The 21,234-nt window shown below is 43.7% G+C and overlaps 1 protein-coding gene across 1 annotated transcript in view; it reads left to right on the plus strand.

Moving 5' to 3' along the window:
• Nucleotides 1–21,234, plus strand: part of LOC126108424 (tyrosine-protein phosphatase non-receptor type 11-like) — a 249,182-nt gene that overhangs the window by 209,985 nt on the left and 17,963 nt on the right. Inside the window, exons 8-12 of the mRNA XM_049913636.1 lie at nt 4,234–4,313; nt 6,351–6,503; nt 9,992–10,288; nt 16,217–16,403; nt 19,614–19,765. Of these exons, the coding sequence (XP_049769593.1) occupies nt 4,234–4,313; nt 6,351–6,503; nt 9,992–10,288; nt 16,217–16,403; nt 19,614–19,765 (869 nt within the window). The remainder of the gene's footprint in view (nt 1–4,233; nt 4,314–6,350; nt 6,504–9,991; nt 10,289–16,216; nt 16,404–19,613; nt 19,766–21,234) is intronic.

Genomic DNA, 21,234 nt, shown 5'->3' on the forward strand with positions numbered 1-21,234 from the left:
TAATCTGCAGTGAAATTGGGATTGTGAGGCCGAAAGTGCAGGAGGTCAGGTCCATATGTAGGAGGATAAGAGTGGAGAAACTTCAGGATAAGGAAATCGGGCACAAGTACATAACAGCGATCTCAGAAAGGTACCAGTTAGTTGAATGTAGTCAATTACAGTCATTGGAAAAGGAATGGACAAGGTACAGGGACACAGTACTAGAAGTGGCTAAAGAATGTCTTGGAACAGTAGTGTGTAAAAGTAGGATGAAGCAAACAGCTTGGTGGAATGATACAGTCAAGGCAGCCTGTAAAAGGAAAAAGAAGGCGTATCAAAAATGGCTACATACCAGAACCCAGGTAGACAGAGAAAGTTATGTTGAAGTAAGAAACAAAGCCAAACGGATAATTGCAGCATCCAAGAAGAAATCGTGGGAAGACTTTGGAAACAGGTTGGAGACTATGGGTCAAGCGGCTGGAAAACCATTCTGGAGTGTAATTAGCAGTCTTCGAAAGGGAGGTAAGAAGGAAATGACAAGTATTTTGGACGGGTCAGGAAAACTGCTGGTGAATCCTGTGGATGCCTTGGGCAGATGGAGGGAATATTTTGAAGAGTTGCTCAATGTAGGTGAAAATACGATCAGTAATGTCTCAGATTTCGAGGTAGAATGGGATAGGAATGATGATGATGGAAATAGGATCACATTTGAGGAAGTGGAAAAAATGGTCAATAGATTGCAGTGCTATAAAGCGGCTGGGGTGGATGAAATTAAGTCGGAACTCATCAAATACAGTGGAATGTCAGGTCTTAAATGGCTACACAGGATAATTGAAATGGCCTGGGAGTCGGGACAGGTTCCATCGGACTGGACAACAGCAGTAATCACACCAATCTTTAAACATGGAAACAGAAAAGATTGTAACAACTACAGAGGTATCTCTTTAATCAGCGTTGTGGGTAAAATCTTCTCAGGTATTGTTGAAAGGAAAGTGCGAGTATTAGTTGAGGACCAATTGGATGAAAATCAGTGTGGGTTTAGGCCTCTTAGAGGGTGTCAGGACCAGATCTTTAGCTTACGGCAAATAATGGAGAAGTGTTACGAGTGGAACAGGGAATTGTATCTATGCTTTATAGATCTAGAAAAGACATATGACCAGGTTCCTAGGAGGAAGTTATTGTCTGTTCTACAAGATTATGGAATAGGAGGCAAACTTTTGCAAGCAATTAAAGGTCTTTACATGGATAGTCAGGCAGCAGTTAGAGTTGACGGTAAATTGAGTTCACGGTTCAGAGTAGTTTCAGGGGTAAGACAAGGCTGCAACCTGTCTCCACTGTTGTTCATATTATTTATGGATCATATGTTGAAAACAATAGACTGGCTGGGTGAGATTAAGATACGTGAACACAAAATAAGCAGTCTTGCATATGCGGATGACTTAGTTGTGATGGCAGAATCGATTGAAAGTTTGCAAAGTAATATTTCAGAGCTAGATCAGAAATGTAAGGACTATGGTATGAAGATTAGCATCTCCAAAACGAAAGTAATGTCAGTGGGAAAGAAATATAAACGGATTGAGTGCCAAATAGGAGGAACAAAGTTAGAACAGGTGGACGGTTTCAAGTACTTAGGATGCATATTCTCACAGGATGGCAACATAGTGAAAGAACTGGAAGCGAGGTGTAGCAAAGCTAGTGCAGTGAGCGCTCAGCTACGATCTACTCTCTTCTGCAAGAAGGAAGTCAGTACCGAGACTAAGTTGTCTGTGCACCGTTCAATCTTACGACCAACTTTGTTGTATGGGAGCGAAAGCTGGGTGGATTCAGGTTAACTTATCAACAAGGTTGAGGTTACGGATATGAAAGTAGCTTGGATGATTGCAGGTACTAGTAGATGGGAACAATGGCAGGAGGGTGTCCACAATGAGGAAATCAAAGAAAAACTGGGAATGAACTCTATAGATGTAGCAGTCAGGGCGAACAGGTTTAGATGGTGGGGTCATGTTACACGCATGGGATAAGCAAGGTTACCCAAGAGACTCGTGGATTCAGCAGTAGAGGGTAGGAGGAGTCGGGGCAGACCGAGGAGAAGGTACCTGGATTCGGTTAAGAATGATGTTGAAGTAATAGGTTTAACATCAGAAGAGGCACCAATGTTAGCACTGAATAGGGGATCATGGAGGAACTGTATAAGGGGGGGCTATGCTCCAGACTGAATGCTGAAAGGCATAATCAGTCTTAGATGATGATGATGATGATGATGATGATGATGCTATAATAGTCACAAACATGTGGTTCACAATTTTAGACGAACAGTTGGTAACAGGTAGGTTTCTTAAATTAAAATATGGAACATAGGTATGTTTGAACATTTTATTTCGATTGTTCTGATGTGATACAGGTACCTTTGTGAAGTTACCATTTCTGAGAATGCATGCTGTTACAGTGTGATTACCTGTAAATACCACATAAATGCAATAAATGCTCAAAATGATTTCCGTCAACCTCGATGCATTTGGCAATACGTGTAACGACATTCCTCTCAACAGCGAGTAGTTCGCCTGCCGTAATGTTCGCACACGCATTGACAATGCGCTGACGCATGTTGTCAGGCGTTGTCGGTGGATCACGATAGCAAATATCCTTCAACTGTCCTCACATAAATAAATCCGGGGACGTCAGATCCGGTGAACGTGCGGGCCACGGTATGGTGCTTCGACGACCAATCCACCTGTCACGAAATATGCTATTCAATAGCGCTTCAACCGCATGCGAGCTATGTGCCGGACATCCATCATGTTGGAAGTGCATTGTTATTCTGTCATGCAGTGAAACATCTTGTAGTAACATCGGTACAACATTACGTTGGAAATCAGCATACATTGCACGATTTAGATTGCCATCGATAAAATGGGGGCCAATTATCCTTCCTCCCATAATGGCGCACCATACATTAACCCACCAAGGTCGCTGGTGTTCCACTTGTCGCAGCCGTTGTGGATTTTCCGTTGCCCAATAGTGCATATTAGGACGGTTTACATTACCGCTGTTGGTGAATGACGCTTCGTCGCTAAATAGAATGCGTGCAAAAAAATCTGTCATCGTTCCGTAATTTCTCTTGTGCCCAGTGGCAGAACTGTACATGACGTTCAAAGCCGTCACCATGCAATTCCCGGTGGATAGAAATATGGTACGGGTGCAATTGATGTTGATGTAGCATTCTCAACACCTACGTTTTTGAGATTCCCGATTCTCGCGCAATTTGTCTGCTACTGATGTGCGGATTAGCTGCGACAGCAGCTGAAACACCTACTTGGGCATCACCATTTGTTGCAGGTCGTGGTTGACGTTTCACATGTGACTGAACACTTCCTGTTTCCTTAAATAACGTTCACTATCTGACGAACGGTCCGGACACTAGGATGATGTCGTCCAGGATACCGAGCAGCATACATAGCACACGCCTGTTGGGCATTTTGATCACAATAGCCATACATCAACACGATATAGACATTTACTGCAATTGGTAAACGGTCCATTTTAACACGGGTAATGTATCACGAAGCAAATACCATCCGCACTGGTGGAATGTTACACGATACCACGTACTTATACGATTGTGACTATTACAGCGTCATTTATCACAAAGTGAAAAGAGTGATCCAACTAAAACATTCATATTTCTGTACGTACTACAGGAATATGTAATAAAAATGGGGTTTCCTATTTTAAAAAATGCAGTTCATATCCGTTTGACCTATGGCAGCGCCATCTAGCGGGCCAACTATAGTGCCTTCTGGTTTCCCCCTTCACACTAGACGAGTTTCGTTCTTTGTAGTTTTTTCATTTGATGCTTATTTCGCGAGGTATTTGGCCCGGTCCTGATCAATGGACCACCCTGTATATATTAATAAGAGGCAAAATGTTCTTGTATCTTGTGTTATGAGTTTCATTCTAGCCTTAACCAGTTTATTAGAATATGTTCTTTGTGATAAAGAAACAAAGCATAAACTGAAATGATGCAGTGTATTCCACAACTGTTGTAACACAGAGTATGGGCTGCCTGAGGTTCATGTTACCACAGAACGGACAATATTGTAAAATTATTTCAGTTTCAGTATAGTGGTAACACCTGCTTTACTTTTCATTACATTAATACTTGTTCCATAGATCATGAATAGTCACAAAGAACTGATGGAGGGTTCAGTTGGAGTAAATGAAGTAGTCTAATGAGTGTCTTTCTCCTCCCGGCAGTTGACCACACGCGGGTGAAGCTGAGGGACGTCGATCCGAGTGTCCCCGGCTCCGAGTACATCAACGCCAACTACATTCGGGTAAGACGGCAGCCCGGCCGCCTGCTGTGGAGCTTCCCATCAGGGTTTTGTGGAAGGAATACGAACTGAAGGCACACAAACCACACAGAGCCTCTTGGTTGCTCCACCAATCTTCCTTAATTTTCAATTATTTTCAATTCTCTGTATTTGCATCTTTTTCCCAAAATGTTTCTTATGATGTACCCTTTATCTTCCTCATTATTTATTCATTCTCTCTCTCTCCTCTCTCTCTCTCTCTCTCTCTCTCTCTCTCTCTCTCTCTCTCTCTCACACACACACACACACACACACACACACACACACACACACACACACACACACACACACATATATTTCCTCACCTCACCCTCTTGCTCTTGTTTATTTCTGTTCTCTCCCTGCCTCATTACTTCTTTCATTTCGCTTTTCTCTGTCACACTCCTTCCCTGCTTCTATGCCTCCACTGACTTTCCTTTCTGTCTTATGCTATTCTCTCATTGCTACCACACTTGATTACGCACTTTTGTTCTCGTCAGTCTATTGAGTCGTATGATTGTACCTTTCACCTCTTCTTTTCATACGTAAATCTGTTTGTTTCAGCATTGCACTTAATCCACAGGCTTACCATATGCGATATGGATCCACGTGCAAAAATAAAAATCCAGGCTCCTTAGAATAAAATATATAATGTGGCAGTAACTAAGATAATTTTAATTACTGTGGGTGAAATAGAAATTGAATGCAATGTGTTGTATAATTGCATAAGCAAAGGGATTATTGATCACTATTTTCAAAGTATTAAACAAAATTATTGGTATTGGTGTATGTTATTAAAATTAAATACATTATAGTGATTGAGGCTCAGTATCAATAGTATCAATAAGCATAGGCATCTGTTGCTCGATGTACTTATAAAAACTCATTGTACTCACTTTGATCTCCAGTGAAACTAACAGTGCGGTGTGCTTTCTTCAATGCAAAACTGTTGACTGTTTCACTGACATCAGCCGATCTAGCCCTTCCACTTTCGATACTGAGGAGGCAGAGATCACAAAGTCTGTCTGTGTCACAGAATTCCGCAGGTAGTTGTTTATTAGGCTTGAGCTTTGAAAATGAGCCTCACTTAGAAGAAACAGTAGCAGGAAGAGTTAGACAGGTAAAATACTGTGCATAAACTTGGAATGCTAGAAGACAATATTGAATTCTCTATTATTAATAATTGTGCTAAGTCAACTATAGACGTTAATGAGGGTTTTTTAACCTGGTCTGGGAATTCATTGGGTTAATCCTCCTCATACTAATTTTAAAGAATTACTACTGCATTGTGAATCTCCTCATCAGAAACAGAATTTAGAAATTCTGGGAAAGTAATTTTTAAGAAATGCTTTACATTATGCATACACTCAAATCTGCTTTTTAACTGGGATACAATAATGTTCAAACTGCCATTAAGAGCTGTGGCTGATCCACTAGCCACTTGTCCTGACACAATTCACCAAAATTCTTTTTGCGTATCAGATTCTTTTACTTTCAAGCTGCGGTGAAATGCCACGACCCGTCCGGGTTCGAGTACTCGCCACAGCACAAATTGTAATTCGTTACTCGAGCTTCTATCCTTATCGAAGGTAAAGTCGAGACTCGTACATCTCCGGGAAATTTTATTCCGTCAGACGAATTGATCACCTACACCTGAGATACGGGCACGATTTCCCCATTAAGTACAAAACTGGAGTGCTATTCCAGTGTCGGAGAGTTTCGGCAGTACTGACGGGGGACGGGCTGAAGGCGTGAAGTGAAGTTTGTGTGAGGGAGGGTACCGGACTGGGACAGTCCGTGCGGGTGTGGTAGCCACACCGTTACGGATTTTCTGCTATTTCAGAATAAACGAGCTACTGTTAGCATTTATAATTGCTTCCCGAAATACTTAAAGGACATCTCTTTCCTGTCGTGACCGTACGGTACGTCCGTCCGGTCAAAAAGTGTGCACGTGTGGGTGTGCAGACGCGATTTACTCGGTCGGAGAGTTCCAGTCGCTGCAGCCCGGCGAACCTGTTGCAGCCGGACGACGAGGCGGGCGACTCGGCGTGCGGGCGGTGCTACATCGCGACGCAGGGCTGCCTGCCGGCCACGACCGGCGACTTCTGGGAGATGGTGTGGCAGGAGAACACGCGCGTCATCGTCATGACGACCAAGGAGGTGGAGCGCGGCAAGGTGCGCACCGCCCGGCCACTCGCTGTGGCGACTCTGACCCGAACAAAATATTGCCGATTTAAATAACAAATTGTGTGTGATCCCGTCCATCCCTCACCGATTCCTGTCTCCCTTTCCCTCTTCTCTCTCTCTCTCTCTCTCTCTCTCTCTCTCTCTCTCTCTCTCTCTCTCTCTCTCTCTCTCTCTCTCTCTGTGTGTGTGTGTGTGTGTGTGTGTGTGTGTGTGTGTGTGTGTGTGTGTTTTATCAGTCGTGTGACTGGTTTGATGCGGCCCACCACAAATTCCTCTACTGTGCCGACCTCTTCATCTCAGAGTAGCACCTGCAACCTACGTCCTCGATTTGTTTGCTGCGTGTATTCCAATCTCTTTCTTCCCCTACAGTTATTACCCTCTACAGCTCCCAGCAGTACCGTGGAAGTCAGTCCCAGACACCCTGACACGTGTCCTATCGTCTTGTCTCTTCTCCTTCTCGGTTCCTTCCACACATTCCTCTCCTTCTCAGGTCAGCGGAGAACCTCTTGTCCGTTTAATTTAGAAAATCCTTCTGTATCGTCACACCTGACACACTTAAATTCTCTTCTTTTCTCGTTTTCCCACAATCCGTCATTCACTTCGTCACAGTGCTCTGCTCTACACGCACAATCTCAGAAATTTCTTTCTCGAATTGAGGCTGACGATTGGTACCAGTAGACTTCTTTTGTTGAGGAACACAGTCTCTGGCTGTGCTGTCCTGCTTTTTAAGTACTCTTTGCTTCGTACATCGTGTTATTTTTATTCCGAAGTACAAGAATAACTTCACTTCGTCTTTTTTGTGATCCCCAATTTTGACGTTATGTTTTTCACCATCCCATTTCTGGTGCACCTCATTAATTTCTTCTTCCTATTGTTTACCCTCAGTCCATAGTGTGTGGACATTAGACTGTTCATTTCATTTATTATGTGTCGACATAATACTATTATTAGATCGGTGCATAAGTTTGTAGTGTTTTTGTTTTGCATGTTGGCATTCCAGTTACTACGGATTTGCTTGTCGATTGTGGGTTGTTGTTTTTTTTTTAAGTTCACAGGTGCTGTTTGAGCTTACATATTGTCACTATGTGATTTGGAGATACTCAGTGGAGCTGTGGATTCTAGAAAATGGAGTGCCGAGTCCACAAATCGAACCGTTTTTGACATATTGTTTTGTTCGAGTTCAGTAGAGGGGTAATGGCAGCGGAGGCAGCCAGAAACGTACGCACCGTGTGCGGGGATGGCGCCATCGGACAGAGCACGGCAAGAAAATGGTTTTCCGGTTTTAAAGAGGACTTCTTTGACATTAGTGACTCTCTGCACCGAGGAAGACCTTCGGGGTTTGACGAGTATCGTTTGAACGCATTAATTGGGAGTGCTCTACGTCAGTGTACTGGAGAACAGAGAAATGTGACGAACTGTGACCGTTCCACATGGTGCGACATTTGCACACAGTGGCAAAGATTCGAAAATTGAGGAGTGTGTGGGTACCACGTGTTCTTGAGCTAAAATCACAAAAATTTGCTAGTCATTGTGTGTGTGTGTGTGTGTGTGTGTGTGTGTGTGTGTGTGTCATTGTGTGTGTGTGTGTGTGTGTGTGTGTGTGTGTGTACTTGCTCATCATCAGTTGTCTTGTGAACACCTCCAATCATTCCTGTCCTGTATTGTTTATGGAGATGAGAAATGGTGTCCTTGTGCTAACATACGGCTGAGGCCCGACAAGATGGCAACTCCACGTACAGAGACCTGTGCACGTCCACGAGCAATAGTGTTGTACATCTGGTGGAACATCAGCCATGTGGTGTACTAAGAATTGCTTCCCTGAGGTATAACTGTCACCTGAAGGAAAACGTGCTCCGAACGTGGCTCGACGAATTCTTCACCTCGAACACACACGGTTTATAGTTTTGGAATTTGAAGTGTTGGCCGACTGTTGTAAGTAGTGCAGGAAAATATACGGGGTGTCCATAAAGCCTTTTACAACTTCAAACTTTTATTACAATGGCAGTTGTTGAAATATTTTAACAACATTTCTTTTATTGTCATCAGTGTTTATAAAAGTTTTTTTGATAGTGTGTAATAGACCTCTATATGGGCGCCTTTAGTTGCACGAAGCACATCGAGACGGTTCTAGATTTCTTGCCATTTTCATTGTAGCGTACTGTCGTCACGGGTGGCAGTGGCATTACGAATCCTTTGCTCCGAGTCGGCAATGTCCCGTATCTGTGTCGGATACACGGTATCTTTTACACGCCCCCGTAAAAAAAGTCCGAGGAAGTGATATCTGGCAAACACGGTGGCCGAGGAATTGGCCAATCCCTCCCGATCCGTGTGCCCGGAAATGTTTCGTCGAGTCCCCGACGTGGTGGTGCACCGTCTTGCTGGAAAATGGTAGTCGGTTGTGAGTCAGTCAGTTGTGGTGCTACGTATTCGGTCAGAAGGTCGAGATAAATGTATGCAGTGATTGTGGACTCGTTGAAGAAAAATGGACCAGTTATTCGGTTGCACACGATTCCACACCACACATTCACTTTTGGACTATCCCGGTGAAGCTCCCTAGTCACACGGGGGTGTTCAGATCCCCAGATTCTCACACTGTGTCTGTTCAGTGTCCCAGAAACGTGAAAAGTTGCCTCGTCACCGAAACAGACTCACTCGAGGAACGCTTCGTCCTCCGACGTGCGTCCCAGCGTGTCAAGTGCAAACTCTGTCCGTTTTGGCTCATGATTTGACTCTAGTGTCTGTGACTGTTGCACTTCAGAAGCTTACAACCGTAAGTTCTTGTGGAGGACCCTATGCACAGTTGAACGTGGTAGTTGCAACTGTCTGGCAGCACTGCGGACGGACTTCGTAGCTGAACACGTGGAGACGTTTAAAACGCAATCAATATTTTACTCTGATGTTCTCGGTCGCCCGCTCCACCCTTTATCCGAAACTGTCCATCTCCATAAAATTTTTTTGCCGTGCACAGATTTAAGGGCACGACAGTGGATCTCTTCCGTACTTCCTTCTGAAGTTTCGCCGAGTCTGAACGTATGATTTTGTCTCTCTAAACTGGGACACATATTGTGCCTTCTCTCGAGGAGTTCCCATTTTATAGAGGTTCAGTTCCTTCCATCGACACAGTATGTATAATAACTTTAGTTTCTATAAAAACTTTAGTAAACAGTGATTACAGTAAAAGAAATTTTGTTAAAATATTTCAACAACTGCCGTTGTAATAAAATTTTGAAGTTGTAAAGGGACGTTATGGACAGACTGTATTATTGACGAGTGAGGTCTCTTTTATGTGTATCTGTTGTGTTTATTAAACTTACGGAAAGACGCTACGAACTTATCTACTGACCTAACACTTTTTGAATGGGGCAGGAAAAGTAACATTTAAATTATTCTCGTGCCAGTTTTGTACACTCTGTATGTTGCTCAGATATGGAAGATTTCACTGCATAAGATTTCACCGTATCTGCACGTGTCCACAGAACAAGTGCGTCCGCTACTGGCCAGAGGAGGGGCAGAGCAAGGACTTTGGGCGCGTGCGCGTCCGCAACCTGTCGGAGTCGTCGACGGCCGACTACACGCTGCGCGAGTTCGCGGTGTCGCGCCTGCCCCCGCAGCCCCAGCCGGCGCCCCCGCAGGCTCCGGATGGCGGCGGGGGCGGCGACGGCAGCGACTCCGGCTCGTCTGGTGGGGGCGGGGGCGGCGGTCAGCGCCTGCAGCAGAGTCAGCACGTGGTGGCCGTCGGCGACGAGCGTAAAGTGTACCACTACCACTTCCAGGTACGTGCTTGTGTGTGTCTGGTCTCTAATGTAAATGTACTGTCCCGTCATCTAATTACTGAATTTTAAATATTGCGAAAAATTTAATTTGGAGCCAGATTTTTCTTATCTCTCTCTCTCTCTCTCTCTCTCTCTCTCTCTCTCTCTCTCTCTCCCTCCCCCCCCCCCCCCCCCCCCCCCCTTCTTCTTCTTCTTTAGTGTGGGGTCGAGGAGAATGTGCATGTTGAATAAGCAGGCCCATTCTCCTTAACTCAAAGGAATTAAATGACTCAGAATTTCACAAATTTTTGACTTATTCATTCAAAGTGCTGCCAGATATTTTCCCTTTTTATAATAGAAGATGTCCCATGGAGAAAAAAAAAAAAAAAAAACAGGAGTGTCATAAAAATTAAGCAAACTAAAAATAAAGACTATGGAGACACAAAATGCTCTACTGCGATTTGCACTATTGAGGTGAGAAGAGGATGGCCTCCGATGTTAGCAGATGACGTCACCGTCTTCCTCTTCCTCACCCCCCCTCCCGAATTCTGTCCCTCAACTTTCTGCCTCAGAAACCTCACAGTTGACGTCTCTTTCCATTTTACTGACTGCCTTGAGAGTGCTCATAACCTCGCTCCGTCACCGATCGCCTACGCACGTGACGACGATTGTGTGAGCGTAGTAGGAACGGAAAATTAAGCAGATCATTTCCAAAACGATAATTGATTAGGAGCAGAAGTGTATGAGCTTCTTCTACAAATAACTGACTCCAACTGCTGCTTGCACAAAATGTGAAGGATTATTATAAAGTTGTGCAAACCACATACAACAAAGACCACAAAAAGCACCACAAAATTTTTGAGTAATCCGTACAGGGTGGTGATTTCATGGAAAACGTGGAATTCTCGGGAAATTATGTTATACCTGAAAAAATCTGGGGAATCTTGGGGACGCTCATAAAGTCTGAGGGGATTCTGTGTTTTTAAGCAAGCATTGGAATTTAATTTTATTGAGTTTTATAAATCACAAATTTTAAAGAACTTAATATTTCAGAGTATGTTCATTATATGAATATTATTCCGTACAAATTATAGAAGTTTAACAACTGCAGTCAAAATACCTCAGCAGAGAGGAAACAAAAGTGGTTACTGTGAGATCCCCCAGCACTTATCGTCAATTACATAGGCGAATGAATTTTTTTAAACCTTTTTTTTATTTTGTTTTTTTTTTTTTTTTTTTTTTTTTTGTTTTTTTTTCTGATCTTTACACATTTTTGTGAGCTGAATCCAAATCCAGCCTTAATTTTTTTGTATCACCCAAAGTTTTCAAGCAGTATGCATTTTATTATATGTTATAAAAATCCTATGCTATACGGTAAATGGAGAAATTAATGAAACACTTTGTTACAGCTTAAGCACGGTTTGTATTTACAGTGAGCTACTTAAAACAGTGATACGTGTTAATAGAGGTTTCACTTGTCAGCTGGAACTGGTCTGTATTTCCTTTCTCTTCTTTCTTTGAAGCTCCTTGTGTAGCTTTCTCTACAATGAGTCGCTTGCTGAATTTCTCAGTGAAGTGAGCGACAGTAGTCCCCCATCGTGTCGGTGTTCCAGCAGCCTTGGTACCGTTTTTCCACCACTTTGATGTCCTGGTGAACATGCTCCCCTTGCTCCTCACTAACATCTCCCATATTGTCCGAGAAGTAATCGAGGTGACTGTTCAGAAATTGAACTTTCAAGCTCGTGAAACATCCTAAAGTTTTAAACTTCTTTAACATTGTAGCTATAATAGAAATGTATTCTGGGGTTTTTTCGTGTCCTAAGAACTTTGTAACGACTTGCTTTAATGATACCCGTGCTCCTTACACATTTAAGGTCGTTGTGGATACAAAATTAACATCAAACATAAATTTTGTAATGTCGGGTCTGACAAAGATGCCTTCTTTTCGTTTAGCTTCTGAAAGGTGTGGAAAATTTTGGCAGATATACTTAAATTGTGGCCCGTCTTTAGGCAAACCCTTTACAGACTGTTTCATTAGGCCTAACTTTATGTGTAGAGGTGGTAGGAGTAGGTTTTTTGGATCTACCATGTTTTTGTGTAGAATGTTCTTCTCAGGAGGTTTTAAAGACTCCCTCCCAGGTCAGTTCTTTCTGCACCATTGTTCATCCCTATCCGTATCCCTATCCCTACTGTCCCATTCACACAAGAAACGTGAAAATTTGGTAAAGCCACCTTGCTGACCGAGGAGAATGCACGTTACTTTTAGATCGCCAAGTATCATCCGACCGTGAGCAGAATAACCAATTTTATTTAGCAATACTTCTAGGTTTTCATAGCTTTCTTTCATATGTACAGAATGTCCAACAGGTATAGATGCATACATGTTACCATTGTGTGATAAAACAGCCCTTAAACTAGTTTTGGATGAATCTATAAACAGCCTCCAGTCTTCCTTTTTGTATTCAACACCAAACTCATTCATCAGACCGGGAATGTCCGAGCAATACACTAAATCTCTTTCTTGTTGAAAAAACTTGTAAAATTGCTATTCTCTATTTCGAGACATGTATATGCTGGTTCCAACTCTGCCAATAAGTTCTTTTCTTTTAATCTAGAGCCAAGCGATTCAGCTTTTCCTTTCGTTAAGTCCAGATCCCTAACCAAATTGTTAAGCTCGGTCTGAGTAAACAATTTGGGGCTCTAGACTTTCTGTATTACAATGGAATTCACCATCATCTGGTTCATCTAAATCACATTATACATCAGAAAATACTTCTGTTGGCATAGAAGTTAAATCATCTGGTGGTTCAAGAACCGACAAATCTACACCGTTGGACGGCGGGCGGAAGGTTAGGGTAGCTTATTACCTCCTTGTATTTCGAATTATGACCAGTAATATCGACACTGCAAAAGTAGCAATCGTTGGAATGATTTCTTGGCTCCCTCCGTATCTTAGGAACAGCAAATGTAAAGGCATTTTTCTCCTTTTTGGACCATTTTCTCAGATGTTCGGCGCACACATAACGTACTTGAGCGGTGCCAGAGATTTATATCAATCTCCAAGTTTAGATCCAAAGTATGATAGATAAACCTTTTTCACAAAGTCTTTAATGTTCCTTTGGTGTTTTATCATCGCAAATTCACCACAAATATAACAAATATACTGTCAGCAGTGTTTTGACAACCACGATTAGACATTGTACTGAGCGCATGTACAGGAAATGGGAAAGTGAGGTTAGGTTGGCAGTAAACAAAACACCATCTGTGAACACAAAAATAGAGTTGACCCTTTTTTTTTTTTTTTTTTTGCCAGCAAATGTTTTTCAGCAGTGCTACCGACGTCATCTACATTCATTAAACCTCCATTTTAAATTGTTTTAACTATATAAAAGCTGCTAAATTCTTTTAAAAAATCGCTTAATTTAATAAATTTGTAAATGTGAAGAAATGGTGTGCGATGAAGTTTTTTAAGTATCATATTTGGATTTTGTCAGTACTACTTTTCATTATGGTCTATGTATTGTTCATGAGCTGTAGACAGTTTGCGAGTGTATTTATGTTTTCCTTTTTTTCTGCATATCTGATGATGGTCATTAAAGACTGAAACCGGTAATCTGCTAACAAAACATTTGTGACCGTAGACGTAAATTAAAGGAAACTTATTACATATACAGGTCACTGTGGTTTTTTTTCCCCCCCCCCTAGAAATGTCGCAACTTGTGAAAAAATTTGAAGTTAGGGGAAAAAAAACAATATTTTTGCAGTCACTTTTAGCAGTACAAAATTAGATGGTACCCAAGAAAAATTTGTATCACGACTGTGTTCATAGTGCCATTTGAGATGCATTGTGCAATATTGCCGGCTGGCTTTTGTCTCGTGATTTACCAGGTATTATGATTTTTTTTTTCCCAATCTAAGTGGTCGGCTGTCAGAGGTTGACGATCCGTTGCTCTTGCGAACTGGAGTCGAGCTCACGGCTGGAGGCTATACGCACCGTCACACCGATGTCGGAGGGCTTTTGCCCGGTCTTTGCCACTGTGGTACTCCCTTGCTATACACAGTGGTGATTCACTGCAGGACAAGAATCTGGGATCTGTTCACCTTAGGGCTTACTTTTTTTGTGTGAAAAATTATTGTTAGGTTTCCGGATTTCTGTGGCTTCCCGAACGAACGGGCACGACAGATCCCACAGGGAGAACCCGGATGTCGGTGGATTGTATTCTGTGGCGAGTGTCTCGCTACACGTGCACCGCCGAGGTGGATTTCTCCACCTGTCCCGGCCTGCAGTACCGTCTGTGATCGTCGATACTCTTTCAGTGGACTGTCCAGAGATTGCGACATAAATCTTTCCGCAGGATGTGGCATCGCTCGGGCCTCCGTGGGCCGGGCGAGGAGCTCATTTGTGTGCTGCTGTATTCCCGACATTTTGACGAGCACAGAAACAGACGGTAGAAACTTCCATCACGTGTGGGTGTTATCCTGCCCGAATGTCGGTCCGGGACGGCTCGGTACGGAGGGCGACAGAACGGGGAATACTGCCGTGCTGCGAGGGTGCCGCGGATGAGAACCGAAGTGGTCCTGCTGCGAAAAGAAACGGCACCGCAGACCGTCGGCCCCCGGCTGTCGGGCAGCAGTCCTGGGCGTCTCTGGACGCGTCTTCACCGGTCACTGGAGCTCGCTCGGGAATGGAACTCTTCACTGGAGACGAGTCTGCGCCAGCCAGTGAGATTCCGGGCCAGACGTGCCAGATACCACTACAGAGAGGCTAGTCGCCGTACGGAGGTCAGTGTCAGTCGGCGTAAGAGGCGCCGCGAGCTCGGCCCCCCTTCCGCGAGTCGCCTATTGACGATCCTTGCGCCCACTCGGATCGCCAGTTGCACGTCGTGTCAATGATAGCGGTGAATCCGGGGCTCCGAGTGCCTCTGTGACAGCTGCTCAGTCCTCACATTTTGTCGCCTCCCTAGGTCGACTGCTTCGTTCTCGACTCTGTATTTGGGAACGGTTCACCCGTTGCTGCAAGAATCGTCAGATAGTGGCACCGCTCCTATTCCGACGAGCAGTTTGTCGATTATTGCAGCCGGCTACTTTTGACAGTAACTGTTCGTCCTCTCACAAATGCTTACATCTGTGTATATTGTTCGCACACCTCTCTGCTAGGCGTAGTCACTGTCCAGCTGAGTACGCAGAGTGAAATTCACAAACACTTTTATCGTGCGGTATCGACACGTCCTCTGTTTACCGTCATTATTAACTGCACGGTGAAATTGTGGTGCAGCATCACGTACTCATCTGTCAGCTGCCAAAGTTTACAGTTTTGCATTTTCCGTCGATACCTGGACGAATATTAGTCTCCGACCAATTTGCACAGCTCCTTCTCCGTGCGTCATTTTTCTAGAGCGTATACGTCGAGTTCGATCGGCCACATCGGGGATGTAAGGCAGAAAGGCTGCATCTGACATTTCTCCTTTGGGGACGCACTAGAAATTTGTAAACGTAACGACAGTTTTGACGAGGGAGGGGAAAGCGTCGAGGTAAACGGATCCCCGATCCTGTGCTCCGTCGAGTAATTGTCCCAGATAGTGAGGGGAGAACTGCGGCGGTAACCACCGGGAGAGGCCCTCGGGTGTCGGCACGACAGGTACGTACGGCCTCCGGCCCCGAGCTCGACTCCGCTCTGCCACCGGCAGTGTCGAGTCAACTTTCGACTGGCCGGCCAGTTGTGCTGAGGAAATCGTTTAACAGATTTTGGCCAAAGATCCCGAGACAAAAACCGGCAGTGTTAACGGGCGACCGCAAAAGGTAGACAATTTCTCGCACTGCAGAATACGTCGACCCGTCGTCTAAAGAGTGAGTCGACTGTAACTAGACACGGCCAGAGTAGATTTTTGAGCAAAGTGCTGCAGTGTAGGATACAATTTTGTTTCTAATTGGCGCGCGTCGCTGTTGCAGGCGTGGCCGGACCACGGCGTGCCGTCGGACCCGGGCTGCGTGCTCAACTTCCTGCACGACGTGAACGCCCGGCAGGAGAGCTGCGGCCCGACCGCGGGGCCCGTCCTCGTCCACTGCAGCGCCGGCATCGGCCGCACCGGCACTTTCATCGTCATCGACATCATCCTCGACCAGATCAAGCGCCAAGGTCGGTGCCGCATGCTGCTGGCGTTCTCGCACTTCTCGGAATGTTCTTCCGTAAGCGGTAGAGGGTGGATTGGCACGTGCCTCTAGTGACAGACGGATGTGCTTTTGTCTGCAAAATTATCAGAAATATGTAGTACAGTGTGTGCGGCTGTTGGCTTACAGTAGGGGATAGTTGTCCACCCGTGTGGGGCAGTTGCCCCACAATATGGGGGCAGTCCTTCGTGTTGTTACCTGTGCAGAAGTGCACCCTTTGGACAAATGTATTAGGTGGACTTAACAAATTGGTCCCCTTTGATTTTCTTCGTACTTACGAGATTTGAAGGTCAGAGTCTGGACGTCAATTTCCTAAACCACTAGAAAACAGAACTGTCAAAAAAAAAAAAAAAAAAAAAAAATTGTGAGAATCTAACTCATTAAGGGAAAATCTCATATAAAGATGTAAAACAAATACTGACAAAGAGATAGAGGGGCTGGCCAGTACTTACCTCAGCTCAGTACAGCCGATAGATAACACAAAACAGAACAGAAAATTTACGTTCCTAGCTTTCAGAAATTTGTTTCTTTATCAGGGAGGAGAGAGGAGAAAAAAGGCGAAGAAGGGAAAGTGGATAAGTGGATTCAGTTACTCCCAACGCAGGTTATGAAGCAACAGTGGAAAGGTAAACAGGGAGGCTAGCAAAAAAAAATGGACAGAGGTTTTTTTTATTTTTATTTTTTAAATTTTTTCCAGCCTCCCTGTTTACCTTTCCCCTGTTGCTTCATAACCTGGGTTGTGAGTAAATGAAAGCACTTACCCACTTTTCCTTCTTCCCCCTTTTTTCCCCTCTCCCCTCCCTGACGAAGGAACAAAGTCCCGAAAGCTAGGAACGTAAATTTTCTGTTCTGTTTTGTGTATCTATCGGCTGTACTGAATTGTGAGAATCTTTTTGTTGTGCCTATGTGCGACTCGGCTTCTTCGCTATATGGTCAGGAGCAACTTTCTTTCTCAAATATTTTCACATTCTATCCTGGATTTTCCATTGTTTAATTAACGAATATAGGATCGTAATCTTTTAATATAAATAACAGATTTTTATTTTCAGTCAGCAATCACATTAAAATAAATTAAAACTGACACACACTTGTGAAATGATTTATTGTTAATTGAAAGAAATTGTGTGCATAATTAATACTGTTCAGTCTCCAGACAAGAAAAAGCATTTCAGTTTCTGTTTGACTTTTCACATTTTTTCTCTTGACGAGTAGCAATCTATTCTTTACATAATATTGCCACGGTACCAAATACAAGTTTGAAAACCCACATTCTCATGCAATTGGTAGTTAAAAGTAAAATGTTTTACTTTTATGAGAAACTTGTTATTGAATATGTGTTTGTTAACATTTCTGTTTCATACTAAATACAGAATTTATAAATAAAAGAGAACAAAAGTTGCTGCTAGTGGGAATTTATGCGAGGATGTCACAATTTCTGCACTTCTACATTACACATTCAGCTACTAGTGACTGTTTCTGTACAGTGTAATGAGTAACAGCATTTGGAAATCTTGCAATTTGCTGAACCTTTTTTAATTTTTTGTAATTTTAGTTTTTTAATTGTGTCACACTTCTTTAGGAAATTGATGACCAGGCTTTGAGGTTCAGATCCTGCAGGAGTGGAGAAAACCTAAGAGGTCATGCTACATCTCACAACAGCTTCCCCCAGTACTGATTTTAATCCCATTTCGTGTTTGTCTACTCTTCTTCCTGTGGGTCTGTATCGGTGTCCTGCCAGCTCCCATTCTGTCACTGTGCCCGTACGTTCTCAATCTCCTACGCTCTCTCGCACGAGCTCCTCTTTCGTTCTTTCTTTCACGATCTCTTACCTTACTCTGTCCATTCCTGTAAGTCGTATTCTGCTTACTTGAAATTTCATCTCACGGGCATCTATCCCGGTCACCCGTATTTCCTTCGTCGCCTACTTCGTACTCGACGCGTACGTGAGTACCGGAGCGTAATACGCTCGGTATAACGTTTCGTAGCTTTTTGGCGGTGCGTCCTCGCTCCGTACTAGGCTTCTTACGATCTGCCACGACTTCACCTTTCACTAATCTCCATACCACTTCTCCCACTGTCTTATGATGCGGTCCCCAGTCACTCTGATTTTTCCACTTTCTTTTTTACTCGTCCTCCAATACTTACACTTGTCGCTACTCTCCTGTTATCCTTCGTCGTCGCCGTAACTTCACGACCGGCCCGTATAACCGCGCATGTCGGAGCACCACTTCCACGACGGGGAGCCGTCCGATCCTCCCTCGGGATCGACTACGGGGGTCGGTGTGTAGGTGGTTCCCTCCGTCCCACTAGTCGACTACCGGTCTGGTACCGAACTCCCACTTCACTTACGTAATTCGCAAACATTTAGAAAACCTTAATTCACTGTCACACGGATAACACTACGTGTAGTCAGTTGAAGGTATATATAATCCGTCCTGAGGGTACACGGGGTGGTTACGAGAATAGAATCTGGTCTCCCCTCAAATTAATTCAGCCAAATTCGTTAATAACCGTGTCGACTCTGCTCCCGTGTGGGACAGAGGCACGAGCAAATGGTGTCACAGTCGCCTCACACTTCTCTTTACCAAATTTCCGACCGTACTTTCTCACTGTTCCCTCCCGTACATTCGTCCGTCGTCGTACCTCTTCTCCGGTACTTACTTTCGACTTTGGTCTCCTTTTGGCACTGCCGGTCCCGTTTTTATCTCGACCGTTACGGTGATGGAAAAATAGAGCGGGTAGTGCATTCCGTCACTTGGCCTATTTTTCTGTTCAGACCAGTCTGTTTTCTCTTCTCCACTTTTACACAACTCACACTTCCCTTCATTTCAAACTGCACCGGTGGGCGAGACTTGAGGGCGAAAGTAACCTTCACACGTTGTCACTTACGAGGAAAGTAGCTGGGTGAAACTTTCCGAGTACATTAAAAGAACAGCTACGGTATAGTGTAGCAGGTAACCGAAAGGAGAGATCGGGGTACGGGTGGTAACAGGGCCGACCCCACTGTGAAGTGGGAAGAGGGCCAAATGATATTTCTTTACACGACTCTCGCATAATTTCAGATGTGTTTTCACGAATGTGTGGAAATGGAATTTTTTCACATTACATAACAAGAACAGTTCATTTTATGTTTTCATTTCTACGGAGTTGAGGTGCGTGTCTTTTTGCCACTCTGCAGGGCTGGACTGCGAGATCGACATCCAGCGGACGATCCAGATGGTGCGGGCGCAGCGCTCCGGCATGGTGCAGACGGAGGCGCAGTACAAGTTCGTCTACCTGGCCGTGCAGCACTACATCGAGACGGTGCGCCAGCGTGCCCAGGCCGAGCAGGTGTGTGCTCCGCGTGTGTCTCCTGACGTGACCGTCTTCAGATCGGTCGGCTAAACTTCACGACACTTATACAAACTGGCTAACTTGATAGCGAGTTGCTGTCAATTCGAGTAAACTTTATGGGACTGACTACTGAGCTCTTAAGACAGACGTTTCCACCTCGTTGCAGAGATTGTACGTCGGGGTGCTTAATCCGTTTGCAGATAGTCCCGAGAACTCGACATTTGAGTATCTGGAGTTTTAAATAAAAGTCGAAAGCTGACTCCGGAAAATCTTTGTTTAGAACCTCGACACTACCTGGATTTTTTTTTAATTGCTTAACGTACTGCACTACTAATATACTTTCTTGGCAATACTCGTTTATTTGCGCACATTGTTTGCAAAATAGAGTTATGAAATTACAATTACAAACTTTCATTACAGTTTTTAAAGTAAACAAATGTTTCTTTTTAATGAGTACAGTTTCAAATATTGGTTTTTAGGTTTTGAGACGGAGATAAAGTAATGAAATGTAGTTAAAATTACTTGACCCAAATCACATATTTCTTGTTAAGTACTGAATAACTTTTTGTGCTAACATAAGTTGGAGAGGTATGTGGACTATGGAATTTCTTTTGTCAGAATCTCAAAAAGGTGATTTGTTTGTATCACAAATTTCTCAAAGGCGTAATTACAAAATTAATTACAGGCATTCTGAGTCTCGTATCTCTTGTAACACTATTCCCTAGGGTACTACGTGAAATTAATTACATCTCGTGTCGTGAAACATTTTGAATGGTTAATTTGGCTTTACGTGAAATAATCAAATTTCAGTGATTAATTTGCTAGTTAGTTAAGAGGTGGAATTCGATGCTAACATTGCTGTGACATCTTCACTTGTTGTTTTCAACAGTTACATAATTAGTTTTTCAATAACTGTTATCAGATTTATGATTTTGAAATAATCCATTACTGGTAATAACAGATTCTGGCTAATTACTTTTACTTTGCAGGCTGGTAAGCTAATTAATTATAATATATCATGTACATAATGTACGCATTAGCATCTGATCACAAATTGTGAAGAAAAAGGTGTTTCATTAGATACTGCATTCTGTGTAATGTGGTATACCGAAAAGCTATCTCAGACGGTATCGAACAGTTCGTAGAGTCTCCGTCACAAAGACCCGTTACGTGTGCGCCCGCTCACTCCTCGGCAACTTATTCTCGACGAATGCAGCTGCTGATCAAGGGGAGAATTTCTGATGCTGTTCGGGGATATTTTCTGAATAGTTCAGTATAAGGCATCTTTTGTCTCTAGCACCTCGTTACAGATCAATCGCATCTCACTCGATTTCTCACCCGTATCGATCCTTGTATATGTGCGGCCCTGTAAATATCTGCACGACATCGTGAATGTCGAAGGTGCGAGCTGTGCGTCTCCTACGGAACCAGACTTGTCCTGTTCACGTATAGTAGTTTCCACTTAT

The sequence above is a fragment of the Schistocerca cancellata genome, chromosome 11 (assembly GCF_023864275.1).
Source record: "Schistocerca cancellata isolate TAMUIC-IGC-003103 chromosome 11, iqSchCanc2.1, whole genome shotgun sequence".
Taxonomy (NCBI): domain Eukaryota; kingdom Metazoa; phylum Arthropoda; class Insecta; order Orthoptera; family Acrididae; genus Schistocerca; species Schistocerca cancellata.